Here is a 20493-nt window from a genome sequence, read left to right as displayed (position 1 = left end):
TGGAAGCGCTTCCTCCCCTGAGACCCCCCAGCGGCGTCCAGCAGTCCAGCAGGGCCATCCCGAAGCCTCTGTGGGGGTGATGCTCTAGGCTGTACCCATGGTGCCAGAGGGTTGGGCTGACCGAAACTGGAGAGATTGTAGGGGAACATTTGTGCTCAGGTGCAAAACTCCACTTTGTCTTTCCACAGCACACCTGGGCTGTCTGACTCCATGGGGGCCCCACATCTTGGGAAAGCTGGGTGGACAGCTGATAGGGCACATCGCTGTCATCTGTGGACACGCAGGACCCCTGGCGGCAAAGGAACCCCAAAACCCAGTCTGGCTCTGCTGGCATGCTCATTTCAACACTCCCGGCCTAGGAGTCTGTTCCTGGGATTCTCCTTTGACCTGATTCCAACGTGTCACTTGTTTCCTCATGAATTAGTTACAGAAAGTCTTTAACATGTGTTCATTCTTAAAAAACAAAGGTGTTAAATAAAGTAACAGTCTTCTTTTTGAATAGTTTAATAGTTATTATTTAAATAAGGCTTTGGCGTGCTTTTCCACATTTTTAGGTTTTTTTCTCTATGTGTACACCTTGCAAGATGTATCATTAACTCATGAAACCACCAGCTCCTCAGGCAATGAAAAGGGAGGTAGAAAGAACGCCAGAAAGGTGGGTCTGTGTGTTCTGGGGTGCGTGGGGCCCGCCCCTGAGGAAGGTGCCAACCGTCCCTGGAGAGCAGAATCACCAGGTCTGGGAAAGCCGTGTGGGTTCCAGAGCCTGCGCCATGGCCATGCTGGGCAGGCCCAAGGGGTGCCCAGGCGTCTGCCCACTGAGAACACTGTTAGTGCGGAGGGATCCACAGGAGGGGAGAGCGGCACCAGGGTCCCAGAAACGGGCAAGGGTCTCTAGCCCGCCACCCACCCACTGCCCTGGGGGTCTCTGTCAGGCTGCTGGGAGACACAGAGACTCTGAGGTCATGTCTCGAGGGTGGCTACCCGGGGAGGATGGGCAGAGTCTGGAGACATTTCTGGCTGTTGTCTGACTGGGAGGAGGGAGAGTAGGTGCTGCTGGCAAGGGGTGGGTGGAGGCCAAGGATACCTTTAAGCATCCTACAGTGCACAGGACAGCTCCCACTAAGGAGGACAGCCCGCCAGAGACACAGCAAAATGGGCTGGGATTGGGGAGGCTGCAGCCTGGTGCCAGCCTCACATTAGCAGGCGGGCGCTGCAAGAGGCTTGCGGAGAGCACGGCAACCGCGGGAGGCTTGGCGGGAACCACGCGGAACAGATCGTGGTGGGAATGAGGCTGCGCCTACTAACAATAACCCCACTCACCCTGACGGCCACACCAGCCTGTAAGGACAGGGCCGAGCCCGCTGGCAGGTGGGGAAACTGAGGCCCAGAGAGCAGCGAGCCTGGTCTGGACCCAGGCCCACCCCACCCTCCCGCCAACTGGTGTGGACTCTCCTTCAGCAGCTTCAGGCTCCACAGTGGTTTGCGTTCCTCTCTGCTCGTGTGTCTAACATGGAGTGACCAAGTCCCACACACTGAGTCCCCTCTGTCCCGGGGCTGCTGGTGCCTGGGTCCTTGGAGAGGCTGTGGGGTTGGGAGCTAGAGGTCCTCGTGGGTGGAGCTCAGGTCCACCCTCTGGGCCTGTCCAAACACCAGGAAGGTGCACAGCCCCACGTTGCTGATGATGGCCACAAGGTTGAACAGGCAAGTCCAGGAGCCCGTGGTCTCGATCAAGTAGCCGCCCAGACACACACCCACGACACCTGCCCAAAAGAGGCCCAGGTGGGCTGAGCACTCCCGGGCAGCCCAGGCCCCACGTCCCACCCTGGTTCCCAGGGTAGTGCCAGGGGAAGGGCTGGGGGTCTAGCGCCTGATAGACAGAAGCCCCCATGGTTCCCAGGGCTGAATTCGGTGTCCCAGCTGTGGGTCAGGCTCAGACTTGGAGGGTCTTGGAGGGGCAGAGATCTCATAGGCCATCCAGAAAATGGCCTGGTAACAAGTCCCCCTTGTCCCACTGAAGGGGAAATGGGAGCCACAGGCCGGCCCAGGCAAGGCTGAGCTGGAGAAGGACCCCCATCATCCACGGCACTCAGCGGGGCCAGGCGGTGTCCCGGGGACCCTGGGCTACCAGGATGGGAACATATCTGTGAATCAGGGCAGATGGCGACCCATGAGCCACCTGCCATCAGCAAAGTCCAGTGGAACCTGGAAGGCAGCCACATCCTCCTCTCCTGGGCCTGCTCTGGGGTCTGCGCCCTCCTCTGACACCGGGACCCCCTCTGAAGGGAAGCACACCCCCACCCTGCAGCACCTCGGTGGGCTCAAACCCCACAGACAGGGGAACTCCTGGGCGCAGAGGCCCGCCCCTCACCTGCCAAGGCCCCGGCGGTGTTGGCCACACCTGTGAACAGGCCAGAGTGAGCGAGAATATGGATGGTCAGCAAAAGCCCTCCAGGATCTCCCATGGCCCGCCCACCCACCCGGAGGCCAAGGGAGGGGCAAAGCTGGGGTGGGCAAGGTCCTCACCAAACAGAAAGCCGGCGCAGGACGGGGCCAAGTCCTGGATGTTAACGGAAATGCCACTGTGGAGAGGAAAGAGGGTGGTGAGCGGCCCTGGCCACCACCGAGCTCGTGGCCCAGGGTTGTCACAGGGGAAGTGGGGAAGCAAGGTCTAGTGGAGCCACGGGAGGGGCTGGGAGACGCTCAGGCCTGCTCCCTGGCCAAAACACTGCAGCCCTGCACACCATGCCAACCCGAGCCCCAGCCGCCCACTGGCCAGAGCGCTGCAGCCCTGCACACCACGCCAACCCGAGCCCCAGCCGCCCGTCTTCATGGAGGACCCAGTGCAGGAAGCGACTCCTTAGAGTAAAGTGCTGTGGGGAAAGCACGTTTGCACAAATCACGCGCACGTGCTGCTCACTGATGTGAATTGCTGGTTCCTAAAGAACTCCTATTGAGTCTTCAATGCAGTCGCTGCCCAGCAGCTTGGGAAGGGGGTGAAGTGTGAAGAAGAAACTCAGAAAGAGGTGGACAGAGCTCCCTCTTCACATGCGTGGGCCTGGGGCGTGCGGGCAGCACGGTGGCTCTGGTGGATGGAGCAGTCGGCCCTCACCTGTGGTTGAAGGTCTGGAGGCCGATGGAGGCTGATGCAAAGACCACAGACTCACAGAAGCTGGAGGTGTGGCCCAGGCACAGAGCAAAGACACTGGAGAGGCCAAGGCCCATGCCCTGCAGGAAAGCGCCACCGTGACGGACAGGCACCCAGCCGGCCTGCAGCTGGGCCCTCTCCTGACTCGGCCGCCCGACAGCCCCCCTGGGCGCACTGCACAACGGTCAGGTCGGCTGGGACCGAAAACCTCTCTCAGACCAGGACCCCTAGAGGAGATCTGGGAGGAGGCTTCGCAAGAATCAGCCCCACTCCAAGGGAGAGGCCCTATTCGACGTGGGCAAGCTCAGGCCTGGGCCCAGAGGGGTACAGGATGCTGACCCCAGCCTGCCCCCAAGCAGCGGTCTAAACAGCCCCCTCTGGGCCCCAGTGCTGGACACATGGAGAGGCCTGGCATTTGCCTGGTCCCAGACATCAGGTGACTTGGGGACATAACCCTGCGGTCCTGGGAGACCCTGAACAAAGCAGGGATATCCAGAGAGAACGACTGGAATGATTCTCCTACCTGCATGAGCTTCCGCACCGTGATGGCTCTGTAACCTACAGACGGAGGCCAGGGAAGGGGCTCTCGTTAGCCCTTTCGTGCTGACACCCCAGACAGCACCCAGAGGGGGTCCCATCCCGAATGGCTGCAGAGGGGCAGCAGGGGAGGAAGAGGCTTGGGGCTCAAGACAGCTATCCCGTGCTGCAGGCACACACGTGTGTGTGGTGCAGCTGCGAGGCAGCACGTGTGCCTTTGGAAGCTTCCCAAGGCGTGGGTTTGGGCAGAAACACAGAAGAACAGCCACACGGCAGTTACAGAGGCGGAAACAGGTGAGTGGCCCCACTTCCTCTGCTGCTCCAGATTTTCTAGCTTTTCCACAACGAGTGTGTATTCCTTTTGCAATTAGGAAAAACAGGAACATTCTAAGAATAGGCATACGTGTGTGGAGAGAGCATGTGGGCACGCGTGTGCATCCGCCTGTACGTGTCTGTGCAGCGGACACTGCACTAGGGGAAGAAACACGCAGCCCGCTCGGGGCTCATCCCAGCGTGGGTCTGGAGCACATGGAACAAAGATAGAAGCTCTTCCAAAGGTTCAAGGATGCTTGTAACCTCTGACCCCTCCAGGTGCCTTCCCGGAGGGTCAGGGGCTGCATCCAGCCCCCAGTGATGAGCTCCACAGTCACTGTGAGACCAGACCCTCTCACCACAGTCTAACCCCACCCTTTAAGGAGGAGGCCGAGCCTGGAAATAAGTGCCCCTCTGTCCCAGCTCTCCGTGTGCTGAAGCTGCACCCCCAGGAGGGAAGCATCCTGCCCCTCGAAAGCGAGCTGAACCAGGGTGTGGCCTCTGGCCCCGGTCCCCTCCCTGGGGCTCACCCTGATTGATGAGATGATCAGAGAGAAACCCGCTGAATAGACTGGCCGGAATCGCCACCAACCAAGGCACCACGTTGAAGATCCAGCCCTGCAGGGGGGAGTGTGGCCTCAGAGGGGGCCAGGGCCGGCACCTGGCCATCTGGAAGAGGATACTCAGGCTGGACAGCTCCCCCGTGCCCACCACTGCCCAGGAAAGCTCTCCGGCAGGGCCAGCCCTGCTCCTGGGAATGTGCAGCTCTTGACCACCACCCGGCGGGGCAGCAAGACAGCCTCAGAGAAGGAACCGTGCTGACCGCAGGTGACCCCTCTGTCCACATCCCGGCTTCTGCACCGGCCTCCTCAGGCTCTGAAGTCGGGTTCTGTGGGCCAGCAGGTCACCGGTGAGGGCTGGAGGGCTGCAGCCGCAGCAGGAAGGCACCAAACACCTGCATCATTTCCAGCCTCAAACACAGAAACCTGCCCCGAGCATGGACGGGGTCCTCTCCAGAGGAAGAGCCTGGCAGTGCCAGGACCCTCAGAGACCAGGAGGAGCCGAGGGTTCCGCCATCTGCAGGCCAAGGACCCACGGTGCCTGGTGCAGCTCAAGCCTCGTGCCTTCTGGGGGCTCCTTCACCCTGCGGGAGCCCCCGACTCACCTTGGCGTCGGGGAAGGTCTCCTTGAAGAAGGTGGGCAGCCAGGAGAGGAGGACGAAGAAGGAGCAGGCTGCAGAGAGCTGGGAGACGATGGCTGCCCTGCGGGGCCCAACAGTGGACCGTGACTCTGGTGCCACACAAGCTGGCCGGGCCTGTGGGACTCACCCCGAGAGGCCTCCCCTGGGGGCCAGAGTCCCGCTTCTCTGAGCCCTAGGCCCTGCTGGCTCAAGGGCTGTCAGGTCTGGCCAGGTTCACACCCCCATGGTCACCGGCCCTGCCACTGCTCCAAGGGGCGGCACAGGTCCCAGCTCACCAGACAGCAGGCTTCCGGAAGAGCCGTCTCCAGGGGACTCTGCTGTGCCTGGACACCGGCCGGCCTTGGGCCAGGACACCCAAGGCCAGGATGAGATCTAAGGGAGCAACGGTTTCAAAGTGATGGCTATCAGGGCGGGAGGCGCCATCCGTTGCCAAAGGATTGGGGATTTGGGGGTGGTTCCAGAGGGCTCAGCAGGCCTCGTCCATGCCTCAGACTGCACATTGGCGCCAGCCTCCTGTAGCCTTCCCTACCAGGAACCTAACAGGCAGCATCACCTTCAGAACCGTTCTGAACAACCCTCCCCATGGCCTCCTCCAGAGCCCCCTCCTGGCCACCCAAAGACTCGGCTGCTCCTGCACCCTGCCTTGACCTGTGCACAGCAGGTCTTCCTGGGTGTCTGCCTTAGCCCTAGATGGAACCTTCCAGATCGAATTGGGTGGCAGAGCCACTGACAGCTTAGCACCCGAGCGCTTTTCCTCACTGGTGGATTCTTTGGGAGGTCAAAGCCGCCGTCTCCGGGCTCCTGCTCCAGGAGGCACTGAGCAGCCGTGGGCGCCCGGGACTAGCCCGCCCGGCCTGCGTTACCTTTTTCACTCAGCAGGTACCTGTACACGTACCACACCCAAAGCAAGGTGAGGCCGCCGGAGAAATAGAAGATGCTCTGCCAGCCGTACCATTCCAGGAGCAGGGAGCCCACTGCCCCGGTCAGCAGCGTCCTGCAAAGACAGGGGGAGTGTGGCCAGGCCTCTCAGCGTCACCCCTTGGGTGAGGAGGGGCCTCTCAGAAACCCCACCCTGGTGCAGGCTGAGCCCCTGGAGAAGAGAGTGTTTTCATTGCCTCCAGAGCAGCAGCTCAGAAGCCACCGTCCCAGCCTGTTTTGTTAAGGACTTCTGGTATTCAGGGGAGACTCCGGACACACAGGGCTGGGGCGGACTTGGGACCAGCCACGCATGTGTCCCAGTCGGGAGGCTGCTCTGGAACTCACGTTGTTTTTCACATCTTGCTTCTAGGCCTTCAAACTGGCCTACAATTTGTCATGTGGATCCTTTTCAACTAAAAACGGCACTGAGGAGGAGACAGTGATGAGCATATACTACAGTGAACCTCCACACGGTTTCTGTGCTTCAAACATCATTGAGGATAAAATTCAAAAAGACTTCTGGATGCAAAAATACCACGACGGCCAAATCCAACAACCCCCATCCCGTCCCCATGACTTCATTGTCCCAAATAGCCCCTCAGAGGCTCCCTTCTAGGTGCAACCTGGCTGGCGGCCCAGCCCCCATCTGCTGCTGAGGCCCCTCCACTGGCACCGGGGGGAATAGTTAACATCATGGCAAAAGGAGGAAGAGAGAGAGCCCCAAAGCGGGGCCTGGCATCCAGATGGGGCCTCCTTCCTCCCACTGAGCCTCTGTGGGGTGGACACAGCTCCTGGGGCAGCAGGACTTGGCCTTGGGCACCAGGGCGGGCTGGGGTAGCACTCTTCCTGCCCCTCCCAGCCCACACTTGACCCTGTCTCTGCTCCCCACGTGAGTGCAGAAAAACCGCAGGACACTCAATGAAACCGGGTTTCGGAGAAGTGACGATTCATTCTTTAGTAGACGTATATCCCCTCCGGTTTATCTGAAATTCACATTCCTCTGGGCAGTCTGTTTTTATTTGATGAATCTGGTCACTCTAGGCCTGCCTGGGCCTGCTCCCGGCCCCACCTACACGGGCCGCCTCCACCCCTCTGAACCTCAGCAACAGTAACACGAGGGCCTGAGCCCAGCGATTGGGAAGCCCCTGTCAGCTCCTGCACCTATCCACCCTGCTACAACCACTGGGAAGGCCTCCCACCCCTGGCCTGGCCTTGATCCAGGCCGCCAGCATCGCTAGACGGTCTGAAGCTGCCCAAGGAGCGGGCACTGGGAGGGAGGACTGGGGGCACGGGGTTGCCGCATTGTGGATGAGGACAAGCCGTCCTCCAGCCAGCTGATAGGCCCACCCTGGCCCAGACGCTCCTGGGCTCACAGACTCTCCTGTCGGGGGTGGGGGCCAGCGGAGGGTGGGGACGGCATCTGGCATCGTTAGCACAGATGAAAGGAAATGAGATGATGTGGCCACTCCTCCAACCCATGTCCCCAAGTCCCAGCCTCATCACCTGCCAGCCACTCCAGAAGGGCAGAAATATGCACAAAGCAAGCACGGTGCCCGGGGCTGGTACCTGCAGAGCACAGCCTCAGGCTACAGAACCCAAAAGGCGCCTGTGGGACCCGCCTCACCCATGGTAGCCCTGCAGGCCCATGTCGCCCATCCCCCACGCAGACCAGGGGCTCACCTGGTGGCCTCTCCTGGGCCCCGTCTTAGGCCAGGACTTACCCAAACTGGGAGCCGGCGCCCACGATGCTGTAGGTGAAGGCTCGCTCACTCTCCCGCACCTTCTGCGACAGCAGGCTGGTCAGGGCAGGGAAGTAAACCCCTGCAACAAGTGGAGGGAGGGTCTCTTGGGGTCCATCCAGGGAGGCTCGTCCCGGCCCATCTGCTCAGGTTTGGGCTGTGATTCCAGAGGACGTCCACCTGTCCCTCTCGCTCACCTCCCCACCCGAGGGACCAGCAGGGCAGGGCTTTTGGTGCCACTGAGGAAACAGACTCCTTTTGGGCGAGGCTCGCTCAGGGTCATGCCACCCGCACGGCTGAGGGAAACACCCCTGCTTCCAAGCTAGCCCTCCCACCCCACGAACACGCACACGCACATGTGCATTCTCTCACCACCGTCCTCCACCTGTGCTTTACAGAGTCCTCGCACCAACACACACACACGCCTGCACACGCACACGTCCACCAGCACACTTCTTGGCAGTGCTGCACGGTGCTCACACTGATGCAGATACATGCCTGCGCACGAAGATACACACCTGCATGCACAGAAACCTGCCGCACGCGTGCACAGACACATACTTCCCCCAGGAAAGCTGCCCTTCCCTGTTTTATAAACTGAGCTTCCTCCTAGGATTTCTTTTGGACCAAGTGTTCTCGGCCACTTTAGAAGTTTGGAAACCACCTTACCACCCCATGTAGCTCCACATCCAGAGGGCTCTGAGCCTGACCTGGAGGGACTCTGCGAGGGGAGGCACCATGGAGCCACGGTGACAACAGGAGCTTGTCCCCCAAACCCACGGGCCGTGTCTACAGGGCGCTGATGCTACCCTGCAGGGGGGCATCGTCAAACAGACGGCCACACACAGGAAGCGCCTGCCTGGCCAGCGCCTATAACTTTTAACTGCAGAGCGCTCACTCATAGGCTCACGGCTCCTGGCCAGCGCCTATAACTTTTAACTGCAGAGCGCTCACTCATAGGCTCACGGCTCAGAGGCAGGGCCCATTCCCTCGCTCCCTCGAGGGAGGCTGGGGGCCACCTGGCGGAGCTCCGTGGGGCTCCCTCCAGAAGTCCGATGCCCCGCAGCAAGAGCCACAGGTCTTGGGACACCCAGCGTCTCTGCTCTGCCCGAGGACAGCGTGCACAAACACGGCAAAGCCAGCCGCAGGTGGTGCCCACGGTTACCATGCAGCCGCCATTGCTGCCCCCCAGACCCCCAGAGTAGGCTCATGGGCACAGGATGACATCTGACATTGAGACGTGCCAGACTTTGAAGGTTTCTAGAAAACAGAATGTGCCTCAGGTGCCAAGTCATCGTAGCACAAAAAGCTGGGCCCTGCAGAGGAAGCGCAGCTGGAGCTGGCAGCGAGCCTATGGGGTCTGGCTGCCTGCTGGGTCCCCAGAGCTGCCCACGAGGACAGCCGCCTGCCCCAGGGCTGAGGGTCTTCTCAGCAACACTTGGAGGCATTGGTCAGCTCAGTCCGAGGCAGTGCCACTGTTTTCTTCACAGCTTCAGCCTTGGGACCCTCTTCCCTCACCCCGAAGACCCTCCAGTAAACAAAGATGAGGGCCCCCACCCCCCGCCAGGCCTGTCCTCCCCTCCAGGTGGTTGCTCATTCGTTCATTCCTCCCCTCCTCCTCCAGCTCCTGCAGTGGGGCCTGGCCAGTGCCTGGGGAGGCGGTGATGCTGGAAGGGCTGGCTCTGGGATGAGGCCTCACAGTAAACACACAATCTTAAGTCCTCAGTTGCACTCGCTGCACCCTCTTCTGAGGGTGGGCCATGCACGGGGCCCTTGTTCTCATGTGACACCCCGTGACCATGAGAGTGGCCTCTCTCCTGGGCAGACCCTCTTCCTCTGTTATGGAGAGAGTCCCAGGCAGCACCTTCCAGGCTGTAATCTTGGGGAGTGAGGGTGTGGAGAGGGAGGAGAACGAGGCCTGGGAGTGAACTCCCCAAAGTCTCTGGACTTGGAGGAGAGGGAGGGCAGAGGTTCTAGGGGAGCCATGGCCAGCGCTCTGAACCTGATGCCGGCTCAAGAAGGTAGGGGGAGTCCTGAGTGGGGGGTCTGGATGGCCCAGGACACTGGGCGAGGAGTGGCCCAGGCTGGGAACTGCTGATGGGTGGGGTGGCCAGGCAGGCTGGGTTGGGGCCGGTAGGCCCCTGCAGGCTGGAGGCCTAGCTGTTTCTCCAGGGGACCCCAGCCAAGTAGGGGCCCCCCAAAGCCCCCTTGACCCCCCCACCCACTTTGTTCTCCTGACAAGGTGCTCCAAGGCCCTAGTAGTGGAGGCATCATCAGCATACGTGTGACCAAAATGCACAAAACCCAGAGTCCCACAGCGGGTCCCTTGCAGCTAGAATCCGCCACTGAACTAAGATGTTTGGTGACAAAATTCAGGGGCAGGGGCAAGTTCACTACACAGGTGCCCCCTGTGATCCTGTGTATCACTGCAGAGTGTGCACCTACAGAAGGCACATGCATGGCCACACGTACACCCTCATACGGGCACACTCACGCACGTACACATGCATATGGGCACGCATACGCACATACACATGGATACGGGCACGCACACACACATACGCATACAGGCATGCACACACATGCATTCCACCTGCACGCACACGTGCATGCACACATATGTACACACAGGCACAAGCACAACATACATGCACACTGCTTGCATACACGTGTCTGCAGGGACATATACACTTGCACACGCACACACACAGGTGTACGCATGCACGCGGGCATGCCCATACACACACACTTGCACACGCACACACACACAGGTGCATGCATACACGCGGGCATGCCCATACACACACTTGCACACACACACACACACACAGATGCACGCATGCACGCGGGCATGCCCATATACACACTTGCACATGCACACAGGTGCACGCATGCATGCGAGCATGCCCATACACACACACACTTGCACACACACAGGTGCACGCATGCACGCCCATACACACACACTTGCACACGCACACACACAGGTGCACGCATGCACGCGGGCATGCCCATGCACACACACTTGAGCATGCACACACACACAGGTGCATGCATACACGTGGGCATGCCCATACACACACTTGCACACGCACACACACAGATGCACGCATGCACGCGGGCATGCCCATATACACACTTGCACATGCACACAGGTGCACGCATGCATGCGAGCATGCCCATACACACACTTGCACATGCACACAGGTGCACGCATGCATGCGAGCATGCCCATACACACACACTTGCACACACACACACACAGGTGCACGCATGCATGCGAGCATGCCCATACACACACACACTTGCACACGCACACACACAGGTGTACGCATGCACGCGGGCATGCCCATACACACACACTTGCACACGCACACACACACAGGTGCACACATGCACGCGGGCATGCCCATACACACACACGTGTGCACACACACAGGTGCATGCATACACGTGGGCATGCCCATACACACACTTGCACACGCACACACACAGATGCACGCATGCACACGGGCATGCCCATATACACACTTGCACATGCACACAGGTGCACGCATGCATGCGAGCATGCCCATACACACACACTTGCACACACACACACACACAGGTGCACGCATGCACGCAGGCACGCCCATACACACACACTTGCACACACACACACACAGGTGCACGCATGCACGCGGGCATGCCCATGCACACACACTTGAGCATGCACACACACACAGGTGCATGCATACACGTGGGCATGCCCATACACACACTTGCACACGCACACACACAGATGCACGCATGCACGCGGGCATGCCCATATACACACTTGCACATGCACACAGGTGCACGCATGCATGCGAGCATGCCCATACACACACACTTGCACACACACACACACACGTGCACGCATGCACGCGAGCATGCCCATACACACACACTTGCGCACACACACACACAGGTGCACGCATGCACGCGAGCATGCCCATACACACACACACTTGCACACGCACACACACAGGTGCATGCATGCATGCAGGCATGCCCATACACACACTTGCACGCACACACACACAGGTGCACATGTGCATGCGAGCAGGCCCATACACACACACTTGCACACGCACACACACAGGTGCACGCATGCATGCGAGCATGCACATACATACTTGTACACCATCTGCATGCATGCATGCACCTGCACACACATCCGTGCACACTCCCCTTGTGTCCCCACCTGGTGCCAGAGAGCGTGAGGGAGCCGCCTGAGCTCCCCTTACCTTGGAGCAAGCCCATGAGGATGCGTGAGGAGGTCATGAGGGCCAGGTGGGCACTGCTCAGGTGGGCGAGCAGTGGGGTGATGGCCGTGATGGAGCCCCAGGCAGAGGCTGACAGCAGGATGACCTTCTCACCCCCAATCCTGGAGGGAAGACAGAGGGAGGTGAGGATGTGGCTGTGCAGGACCAAGAGGCACCACCCTGACTGAGGGCAGCCCTCGAGTGGGTGCTCAGAGCTGGGCCTGGCCTGTCTGCCTCTACAGGGCCTGCTCATGACCCCAGAGCTGCCTCGTGAGGAGACCAGGTACTCCAGGGGAGCGGCCTGCCTCCTCTGCCTGCAGAGCCCTGGGGCCTTGCCAAGCCTGGCCTCTCCCCTCCCAGCTCCCATCTTCCTCTGGGTGGGTCTTCTGCCCAAATTTATCCACCAAGCTCCTTCCCCGGGAGTCGCATCCTCTGTGTGCAGCAGCACAGCCAGCCCACTCACCCCTGGAGGCCCCAGTGGGGCGGCCCCCACCAGCCTGGAGATGGGGAAGAGGGGCAGTTACCGATCCCCGAGGTGGCCACCCACAACCTGCGTCAGGCAGTAGCCCCAGAAGAAGCTGCTGAGCACGATGCCGGCCTCCTTCTTGTTCCAGCCGAAGTCCTGGCTCATGGAGACAGTGCAGATGGGCATGCTGGAGCGGGCGCAGTACAGAAGGCACGTGCCCAGCAGCAGCGTCCCCGTCCATGCCTGGCACTCGGGCCTGTGGGACAGGAGATGGTCAGGCCCTAGGGAGGCCCCACGGCCCTGCTGCTTCGAGTTCGTCACTCAGAGACCTCCCTCAGGGCTGGGGGACATGAGACTGTGAATGGGGACAGCTTTGATGGAGGGCAACTTGGCAAGCATTCAAACACCTAATCGCACCTATCTGCTGACCCCTGGGAGAACACAGGCAGCCAGAAAAGAGGCACAGTGGCGGCTGGGAGCAACCGAGTGGCCAGCACACGGGCAGGTCACAGCAACAACAACTCATCCCCACAAAAGGTGCCTGGGTCAGGCCCTGCTTGCTCCCCTCAAAGAGAACAGACGAGAGGGTGACCAGGAGATGGGTGGCAGAGGAGTCGGACACTGGAGAGTCTCACCCCACCCTTTCCAAAAGGTCCTGTCTGCCCCTGCGGGGAGCTGGCTGCACCCAGAACCTGCCACAGATGAGTGAGTGGATGACAGTGTGCTGTGGACAGAGGGGCAGGTATCCGGCCTTCTTGGCACTCTCTGCAAGTCTGCGCCTAGACGCTTCCCACAGGAGAAAAGACCACCAAGTCGGGCACTGACCACGCCCGAGATCACAGAGCCAGGCCGGCCAGCTCACACTCCCAACCCTGGTGAGGGAGGCCCGGTGAGATCTCAGAGACAAGAACAGATCGCTCCAGCAGCCCAGAGCTGCGTCCTCTGACACTTCCCGCTCTGCCAGAGGCTATCCTGGCTCCAGCCCCTCCCCACAGCAGGGCCAACCATTAACCCCTGGAGTTTGGAGAAAGTTGTGTGGGAGGAAGTGCTGTCTGCCCTGGAACTTGGCAGTGAGTATGGTTTTGCCAGCGTCATTTGCAGCCAGGTTCCACTCTGGGGACAACTGGCTTGCTCCATATCTGGCTGTAGCCTGGGTCTGGGGACCAGGTCTGCTCCCTAGGTTACCACAGAAGGACACAGTCCTCACCGCCAGCCTGCCTAACCCAGTACAGCCCTGGCCTCCACGCCCTGTCCTGGCGTGGTTGATACCCGCAGCCCTGTTATTTACCTGGCCCCAGGCTCTCTGTAAACAGTTTTCATTGACTTAACAGGAGGCTTGCAGAAGGGACATGGGGGCCCCACCCTTAACTTTCCACTAAAAGCCACACAGTCCAAAGGTGCCTTTAAAAAGGAGCTTTAGAGCCAGGTGTGGTGGCTTATGCCTGTAATCCTAGCACTTTAGGAGGCCGAGGTGGGCAGATCACTTGAGCCCAAGAGTTCAAGACCAGCCTGGGAAACATAGGGACATCCTCAGCTCTACAAAAAAAAAAAAAAAAAAAAAAAAAAAACCTTTAAAAATTAGCCAGGGCTGGGCATGGTGGCTCACGCCTGTAATCCCAGCACTTGGGGAGGCCAAGGCGGGAGGATCACAAGGTCAGGAATTCAAGACCAGCCTCGCCCACATGGTGAAACCCAATCTCTACTAAAAATACAAAAATTAGCCAGGCGTGGTGGCCGGCGCCTGTAATCCCAGCTACTTGGGAGGCTGAGGCAGGAGAATCGCTTGAACCTGGGAGGCAGAGGTTGCAGTGAACCGAGATCAAACTACTGAACTCCAGCCTGGGCGACAGAGTGAGACTCCATCTAGCGAGACTCCATCTCAAAAAAAAAAAACCCATTAGCTGAGTGTGATGGTGTGCACCTGTGGTCCCAGCTGGGAGGCTGAAGTAGGAGGATCGCTTGAGCCCAGGAGGTCGAGGTTGCAGTGAGCCGAGATTGCACCACTGCACTCTAGCCTGGGCGACAGAGAGAGACTCTGTCTTGAAAAAAAAAAGGGGGGGAGGTGGGGGACCTGTGTCCAGGTGGCACCTGCCCCGCACTGCCTGGCCGCTAGCTAGAAACAGCAGAAAGCTCAGTTGCACTGATTCTCACCCCCATCGCGGCCAGCACAGTACTGAGAACACAGAGCCACTCCCTGGCCTCCTTGGAAGGAGGAAGTCAAGAACAGCCCTTCCAGGCAGACAATCCGCCCTATGCGGCAGGCGGCAGCCACAGCCCCTTCTCTGAGCTGGGCAGGTGGTGCTGGCCAGGTGGGCACAGGGGCACCCTCCACAGCCGCTGCGGAGACAAGGATGTCAGGCTGGAGAGGATGACCCAGACAGTCGGCTACCTGAGGGCTGACTAGGACCCCAGGCTGGGAATCCTCCATCCTGCTGGGGGCGCGGGGGACGGGGGGTGTGCCAAGAACCGGAAAGCTTTGGGCAGCCTGAACAGCTTCCTCCCACCACTCCGCACTCCCTGAGCCCAGCAGCCTGCTTCCTGTGAACTTTCTAGAGCAAATGGCCCTTGTGCAGCAGCAGCATCCACGGCTAAGCAAACAGGTGGTCACATGGCCCCTCGATTCAGAAAAGGGAACTGTCCGGGGCCAGGCCAGGAGAGCAGCCAACCGGAGAGTGTGGGTGCCGCCCTCCAGCTCTGTTCTCGCCTGGCCCAGCCTTCATGATGCGGCTGCAGGAGGCAGGGCTAGGAAAAGGCGTGGGTGTGGCAGCCTTGACCCACAGGCGCCTCCAGAATCCTTGGCGCTACCCAGTAAGGGCCTGCAAAGGAAGTTGCCAGAGCTGTGGCAAGGGCTCCTTTTTAAACATCAAGCCTGGGAGGGACGTAGTGAAGGCGGAGCCACTAAAACCAAGCCGCCAGTGAGGAGGCCCTGAAGCCCTGGGGAGCTGGCCCTGCCTGGCACGCCTGGATGAACGTGGATGGGGGAAGAGGAAGAGAGCAAGGGGCAGGGCCCGCTGAGGGCAGCCCTCCCCTCTAATTGGCGCCTGACAGGGCTGTGATCTGGGCTGCCAGCTTTTCCCACGCAGCCAGCGCTCCCTTCATCTGGGTGCCAACATCCGATGGTGGCACTGCCCCTTTGGGCCTTCCTGCAACTCTTCCCAGCACTTCTAGGGTCCTCAGCCCTCATACAGCTGGGAACTGGCGGGGCCGGAAGGTGCCATTACCTTGCCATGGTCACGGTAGGTGCCCTGGGGACTCAGTGCAGGCAGGAGACTGCTCTGGAACCCACAGGGCCTGAGTCTAGGCCCAGGGTCCAGCCACTTGAGGCCTCAGCCCAAGACCCAGAGCCAAGGGGTTCAGCAGTGTGGGGGCTGCTCTCAGGAGCTCCGTGGCAGAGGCCCTCCCCAGCTGACCAATGGCCCGCGGTAACCATCTCGCCCGGTTTCTGAGGTGTCACCTGCCCGGGGAGCCTCCTACAGGCAGCAGTGCTGGTGGCCAGGCGACCTGCCCAGGCCCTGCTTCTCCCCACCACCAAATGCTCTGAGAGCTGAAGCCAGCGGGGAGCTCGTCCCCAGCACACAGCTGGCACGTGGTGGCAGGACCCCCCCCCCCCCCGTCCAGCTGCAGGCTCCAGCCTGTGCCCCCTACCTGGCCTCCTGACTGTCCCGGCGCCTGCCTGTCAGGGTCATGCATACACAGGGTGGTCCCACCTGGCGGGGGGTATGCCTTCTGACTGTCCAGGACAATGCCCCTGGCCTGGGGAACATAGCCCTGCCTGGAAGAGCCCCAGGAACACTGGCTGGGATACGGCACTTGCCAGGTCCCGTCCTGGAATCTCATGGCAGGGAGGAAGGACGGGACACTCACTTCCTTCCATCTCCCACAAGGAACACAGGAGGCCCCACAGCCAGAGAAGCCCGCCCAGCTCAGCGCTCCCCACCTAGCATCATCCCACACGGCAGTATCTGAGCTCCCTCCCCACGGCCCCATCTCGACCACTCCCACCCCTCCTCCCCTCACCCCCGCCACACCTGGACCACTGGGTGTCCCCAGCCATGTCCCTGCGGGTCTCGTCTGGGGGTGGCTGCATCAGGCTTGGGGTGCTCGGACGGCGTGGGCACAGCTGTGTCCCGGGGCTGCCTCCCAGCTCAGGCTGACCCACCCGGGCAGCACCGCCCAAGTCCACGTGTCAGTCCCAGCGCGCTTCCGTCTGGTTCTCTCAGGACTTGTCGCCCCCAGACGGCCACCAGGGCGGGCAGGCGGGGCAGGGCGGGGCATACCACTCGGGTGCCCGCCCCACCCTGCTGACGTCCCTCCCTGCTGCCCCATAGAAGCGGGGCCGACGGTCGCCCTGGCTGGTCTGACGCGCCCTGGCTCAGCCCCAGCCGAGGTTAGTGTGGGGGCAGAGGGGGATTCCCAGCAGCAGGCTGGTCAGACTGGGGCTTCAGAGAAGGGCCCTGGTGGTAAGCCTGGTCCAAGAGGTGCCAGCCCATCCCTTGGACACGACACAGAGCCATGGGGCCGTCTGTCCTCTGTCTATAAAATGGGGAATGATGGCAGTCCCTGCCTCACCGATCAAATAAAATTAGGGATAAAGTCTTAACCAAGTGCAAAGAGAGTAAAAGTACAGGGTCATTGATTTTTAAAATGGATCTTTCGGGACAGGGATGGGTCCACTCCTGAGCCCTTGGACCAAGCCTGGGAGAGCTGGGCAAATCCAGCGCTGGCCAGTGTCTTCTCAGCAGATGCCTGTGAAGGCTGTCATTGGCCCCTGGGTTTCTGAACAAAAGGTGTCCTGAGGACCCATCACAGGCCAGGCTCTGGGCTCGGGGGCACGGGCGACGGGGTGGGGCCCCCACTCTGTGTGCTCCTGCTGCCATGCCAAGGATGAAGCCAGCAGGGGAAGGCCTCAACCATGCAGCCTTTCCCCAGGAGGCGGCAGGGCCTGCTCCTCAGGCATCGCCCCCACCTCCACTAGGGCCCACCTCAGTTCATCTTCCACGCAGCAGCCACCACCCAGGGGCAGACGGAGACATACCTAAGGCGGGGCCCTGCACTTAGAACAGAAACACATTTACCCTCCCTCCCTCTCCCTAGCCCTCAGGTCTCCAACAGCCCAACCCACTGCACTGCAGGGCCTGCTCCCAGGGCCCTCTGAACAGGTATTAAAGACACGAGCACCCTAAAAAGTAAGGCCATGCTTTCATCCATCCTGATGTACGGTAGGGTGAAAAGATGGTGGCAGAGAGAAGTTTATCGCCCCAAACAGCCCTAGCCCACAGCCAGAAGTTTGGAAACTGTTACTAAACATATCGCTGTCAACAGCACCCTCTTTGAGGTGATTCGCTTCCATTCACTCTGTGATGGTGATTTCCTACCAAGATCTGTGATCATGCTGCAGCAGACATTTGCCATCTGGTCACCCAAAGTCCCCTTCCTCCTGGAGCTGATGTTCTGGGGCAGGTAGACAAAAATCAAAGAAGTGAAAGGGGTAGGGAAGGGGTGTTACTTCAAATAGGTTGGGCTGAGGAGGCACCCCTCCTGGACACCTGAGTGAAGGCTGGATGAGCTGAAGAAACGGGCCGTGCAGGGATGGGTGGGTGGGTGGGTGGGTGAAGGGGCCATTTCACAGGGACATTATAAAGCTGGGTGTTGGTAGTGGCCAGATGGAGGCTCTCCTGGCTTCTGGTTGATTCTGAGAGCTGCCTCGCACCCAAGCATCTTTGAGGCCTAAGGTGAAAAATTATGCACGGACAGTAGACAGTCAACACCTGGGTATTCAAGGACAGAGGGTGACCTTGTGGACAGGGCACTCACAGCCAGCACCCACTGGCCTCTGCTTCTGGAGGGCTGCGTTCCTCCCTCTTGTTGGGCCTGGCCCACCTAACTTCTTCTTGTTTATTTCAAGTGCTGCTATAAAGATGCTACAGATTTTTTTTAAAGCAAATCCATGCCTCACTATGTGTGGCTCCCGTTGCTCAGCCTCTGCTTCCACACACCCCGCAGAGGCCCCAGGAGAGCCCAGCACAGCTTCTTGTAAACCAAGACAAGCCAGCCCTGGGCCTGGGGCTCCTCCCTGCACCCCACTTAGCCCTGCACCCTTCCAGCCCAACTACAATTCTCAAGATGAGGAGTCCATAAAAAGGAGACTGACAGATGACACTTTCCTCTGCCATGACTGACAGGCAGCAGCAAGAGGGAAGACCGCGGTACTGGACATCACGTGAGGGAACTGCCTCAAAGGTGGTGGCACCTTTCAGGCTGAGCTAACCCTGTCAACAGCAGACTGGAAAAAGACAAAGAACTGTGTGAGATGGTGCTCGAAACCAGAAAGATGAACCCTGCAATGACGACAAATGGATTCGGTGTGATGTGGGCGCGCTACAGAGAATCATTCTTCAAGGTTCTGGAGCAGTTCATTTTTCTCAGAGCTGGTAAACTCATTGTTCGAATCTTACAAGCACTAGCGTTCAACATTTCTAAAACTGGGAGGGCCCAGTGAGGACTGGATGGGCACACAAATCTATAAACGAGCACGGACAAACCCTGGGCTGCTGTGACCGCCAGCACCTCTTCCCGTTCTTCCACGACCCTCCATGGCAGAGAATTCTTGGTGACGGGTCAGCCTGCTTCACTTTCAAAGTCAGCCGGGAAAATTACTAAAGCTGTCAGTCACACACCGTGATCCACAAGAGGGAGAAAACCTTGTTTGTGTGAGGAACGCCTACAGATGTGTCTCCAGGAAGCAGAAGTCTCAGCCAGGCGGAGACCTTGCCTGACACGGGCAGCTCAAGGCAATAGCAGCTCCACCGCTTCTCCCTGGCTCCCAAGCTCATCAATTCCACCTCAAATACACAGAGGCCCAAGGACAGGAGGCGCTGCTGCACCCAGCACTCTTCATCTCCGAAGTGAGCCTGCGGGGTGACCAACTGCCTTGCATGGACGGACAGCCGGCGGAAGAGCCTGCAACGTGACCTGCATTTAAAAACGTGAGAAAACCTGTGGAGGAAACCCACTCACCCTCAGCTGTTACTCCTTTCACGAATTCTTTTGGTTATAGCTGTGCCTATGGGTCTACAGGCTTCACCTGATAAATGGTCTTCCGTACTATGGACAATTTGGACCCGTAAACCTGGCCTTCCAACTAGGCGACACTGAAATGTTACAGACAAATCAGAACATCACATTCCCTTTAAATATTCCCCACACACATGCACCAGGCTGACTGGTGGATACTGGGGTGTGAAATGAGAGAAACAGCCCCCACCGTGCAGATGTGGGGACATGATTATTACCAATTAACCACAGGCTGCACCTCAGCTCCTGCGCACCAGGTGCCTTGTGCCAGTGGCTCTGTAGCATGGGCCTGTTTATCTCCAAAACCATTTTGTGGCTTCTGGAAAAGGCAAACAAGCTCAGGACATTGTACCTCCAAGAAGCACATCTCTTAGAAGATTCTTGCCATAGCTAGCTACACCAAAGACCCATTCAAACCCCATGTTCTACTTTAACAGAAGTGAAAAATCACAAGCAAAGATGGCATTCCAAAATAAGGCAGAATATCTAAGACAGGAAGGCCATGTGTGCAAGGATGGTGTGAGCCTCCAGACCGTAGTGTGGGAGCTCACACCGAAGCATTCCTGGTGATGCCCACCTCCACCAAGAACTACCGTGTTGCCTTCTGACCCTTGAGGCTAATGGACCGGCAAAGGTGTGTGGAAGTCAAGAACACTGTGACATGCCACTGTCACACAGGGAGGAGCAGCAGGTGAGGAGAGGCCTTCCCTGTTCTCTGATACCCAACAAACATGCAAGCTCTCAATGCCTCGCTCCATGATGCCCGCTGCTCAGCTTCTGTGCATGGGCAGTTTCTGAATTTCACCTCAGGCCCT

General features: G+C 59.4%; 1 protein-coding gene across 7 annotated transcripts; it reads right to left on the bottom strand.

The window, feature by feature from the left end:
• Positions 1 to 491: 491 nt before the first annotated feature.
• Positions 492 to 18980, bottom strand: SLC17A9 (solute carrier family 17 member 9). Of its 7 annotated transcripts, none has more exons than XM_009233806.4 (13): positions 16633 to 18980; positions 12663 to 12860; positions 12121 to 12260; positions 7835 to 7934; positions 6059 to 6189; positions 5471 to 5567; positions 5160 to 5256; positions 4525 to 4612; positions 3669 to 3703; positions 3110 to 3225; positions 2524 to 2579; positions 2369 to 2398; positions 492 to 1760 (listed from the first exon to the last, which is right to left on the bottom strand). In XM_009233806.4, exons 1-13 carry the CDS (start codon positions 16689 to 16691, stop codon positions 1597 to 1599), a joined length of 1311 nt encoding a protein of 436 aa, XP_009232081.1. In that variant the 5' UTR covers positions 16692 to 18980; the 3' UTR covers positions 492 to 1596. The 7 variants fall into 7 exon arrangements, 5 of the variants coding, with proteins under 5 accessions (XP_009232081.1, XP_063576647.1, XP_009232084.1 ...); XM_063720577.1 differs by lacking the exon at positions 16633 to 18980 and adding an exon at positions 16250 to 16558; XM_009233809.4 differs by lacking the exon at positions 2369 to 2398.
• Between the last annotated feature and the right edge of the window lie 1513 nt (positions 18981 to 20493).

This window comes from Pongo abelii, chromosome 21 (genome assembly GCF_028885655.2).
Source record: "Pongo abelii isolate AG06213 chromosome 21, NHGRI_mPonAbe1-v2.0_pri, whole genome shotgun sequence".
Lineage (NCBI taxonomy): Eukaryota > Metazoa > Chordata > Mammalia > Primates > Hominidae > Pongo > Pongo abelii.
The sequence above is the reverse complement of the archived record's forward strand: the minus strand, read 5'-3'. Positions and strand labels throughout refer to the sequence as shown.

What these genes read in the sequence shown, in the direction of transcription:
- SLC17A9 (XM_063720577.1), bottom strand. Translation starts at nt 16,368, where the DNA reads ATGTTCCCCAGGCCAGGGGCATTGTCCTGGACAGTCAGAAGGCATACC. An exon ending in CCTCATGGGCTTGCTCCAAG is followed by an intron (nt 7,935 to 12,120) that starts GTAAGGGGAGCT and finishes CACTTGTTGCAG; the next exon opens with GGGTTTACTTCCCTGCCCTG. An exon ending in CTCCAGACCTTCAACCACAG is followed by an intron (nt 2,580 to 3,109) that starts GTGAGGGCCGAC and finishes TCCTCTCCACAG; the next exon opens with TGGCATTTCCGTTAACATCC.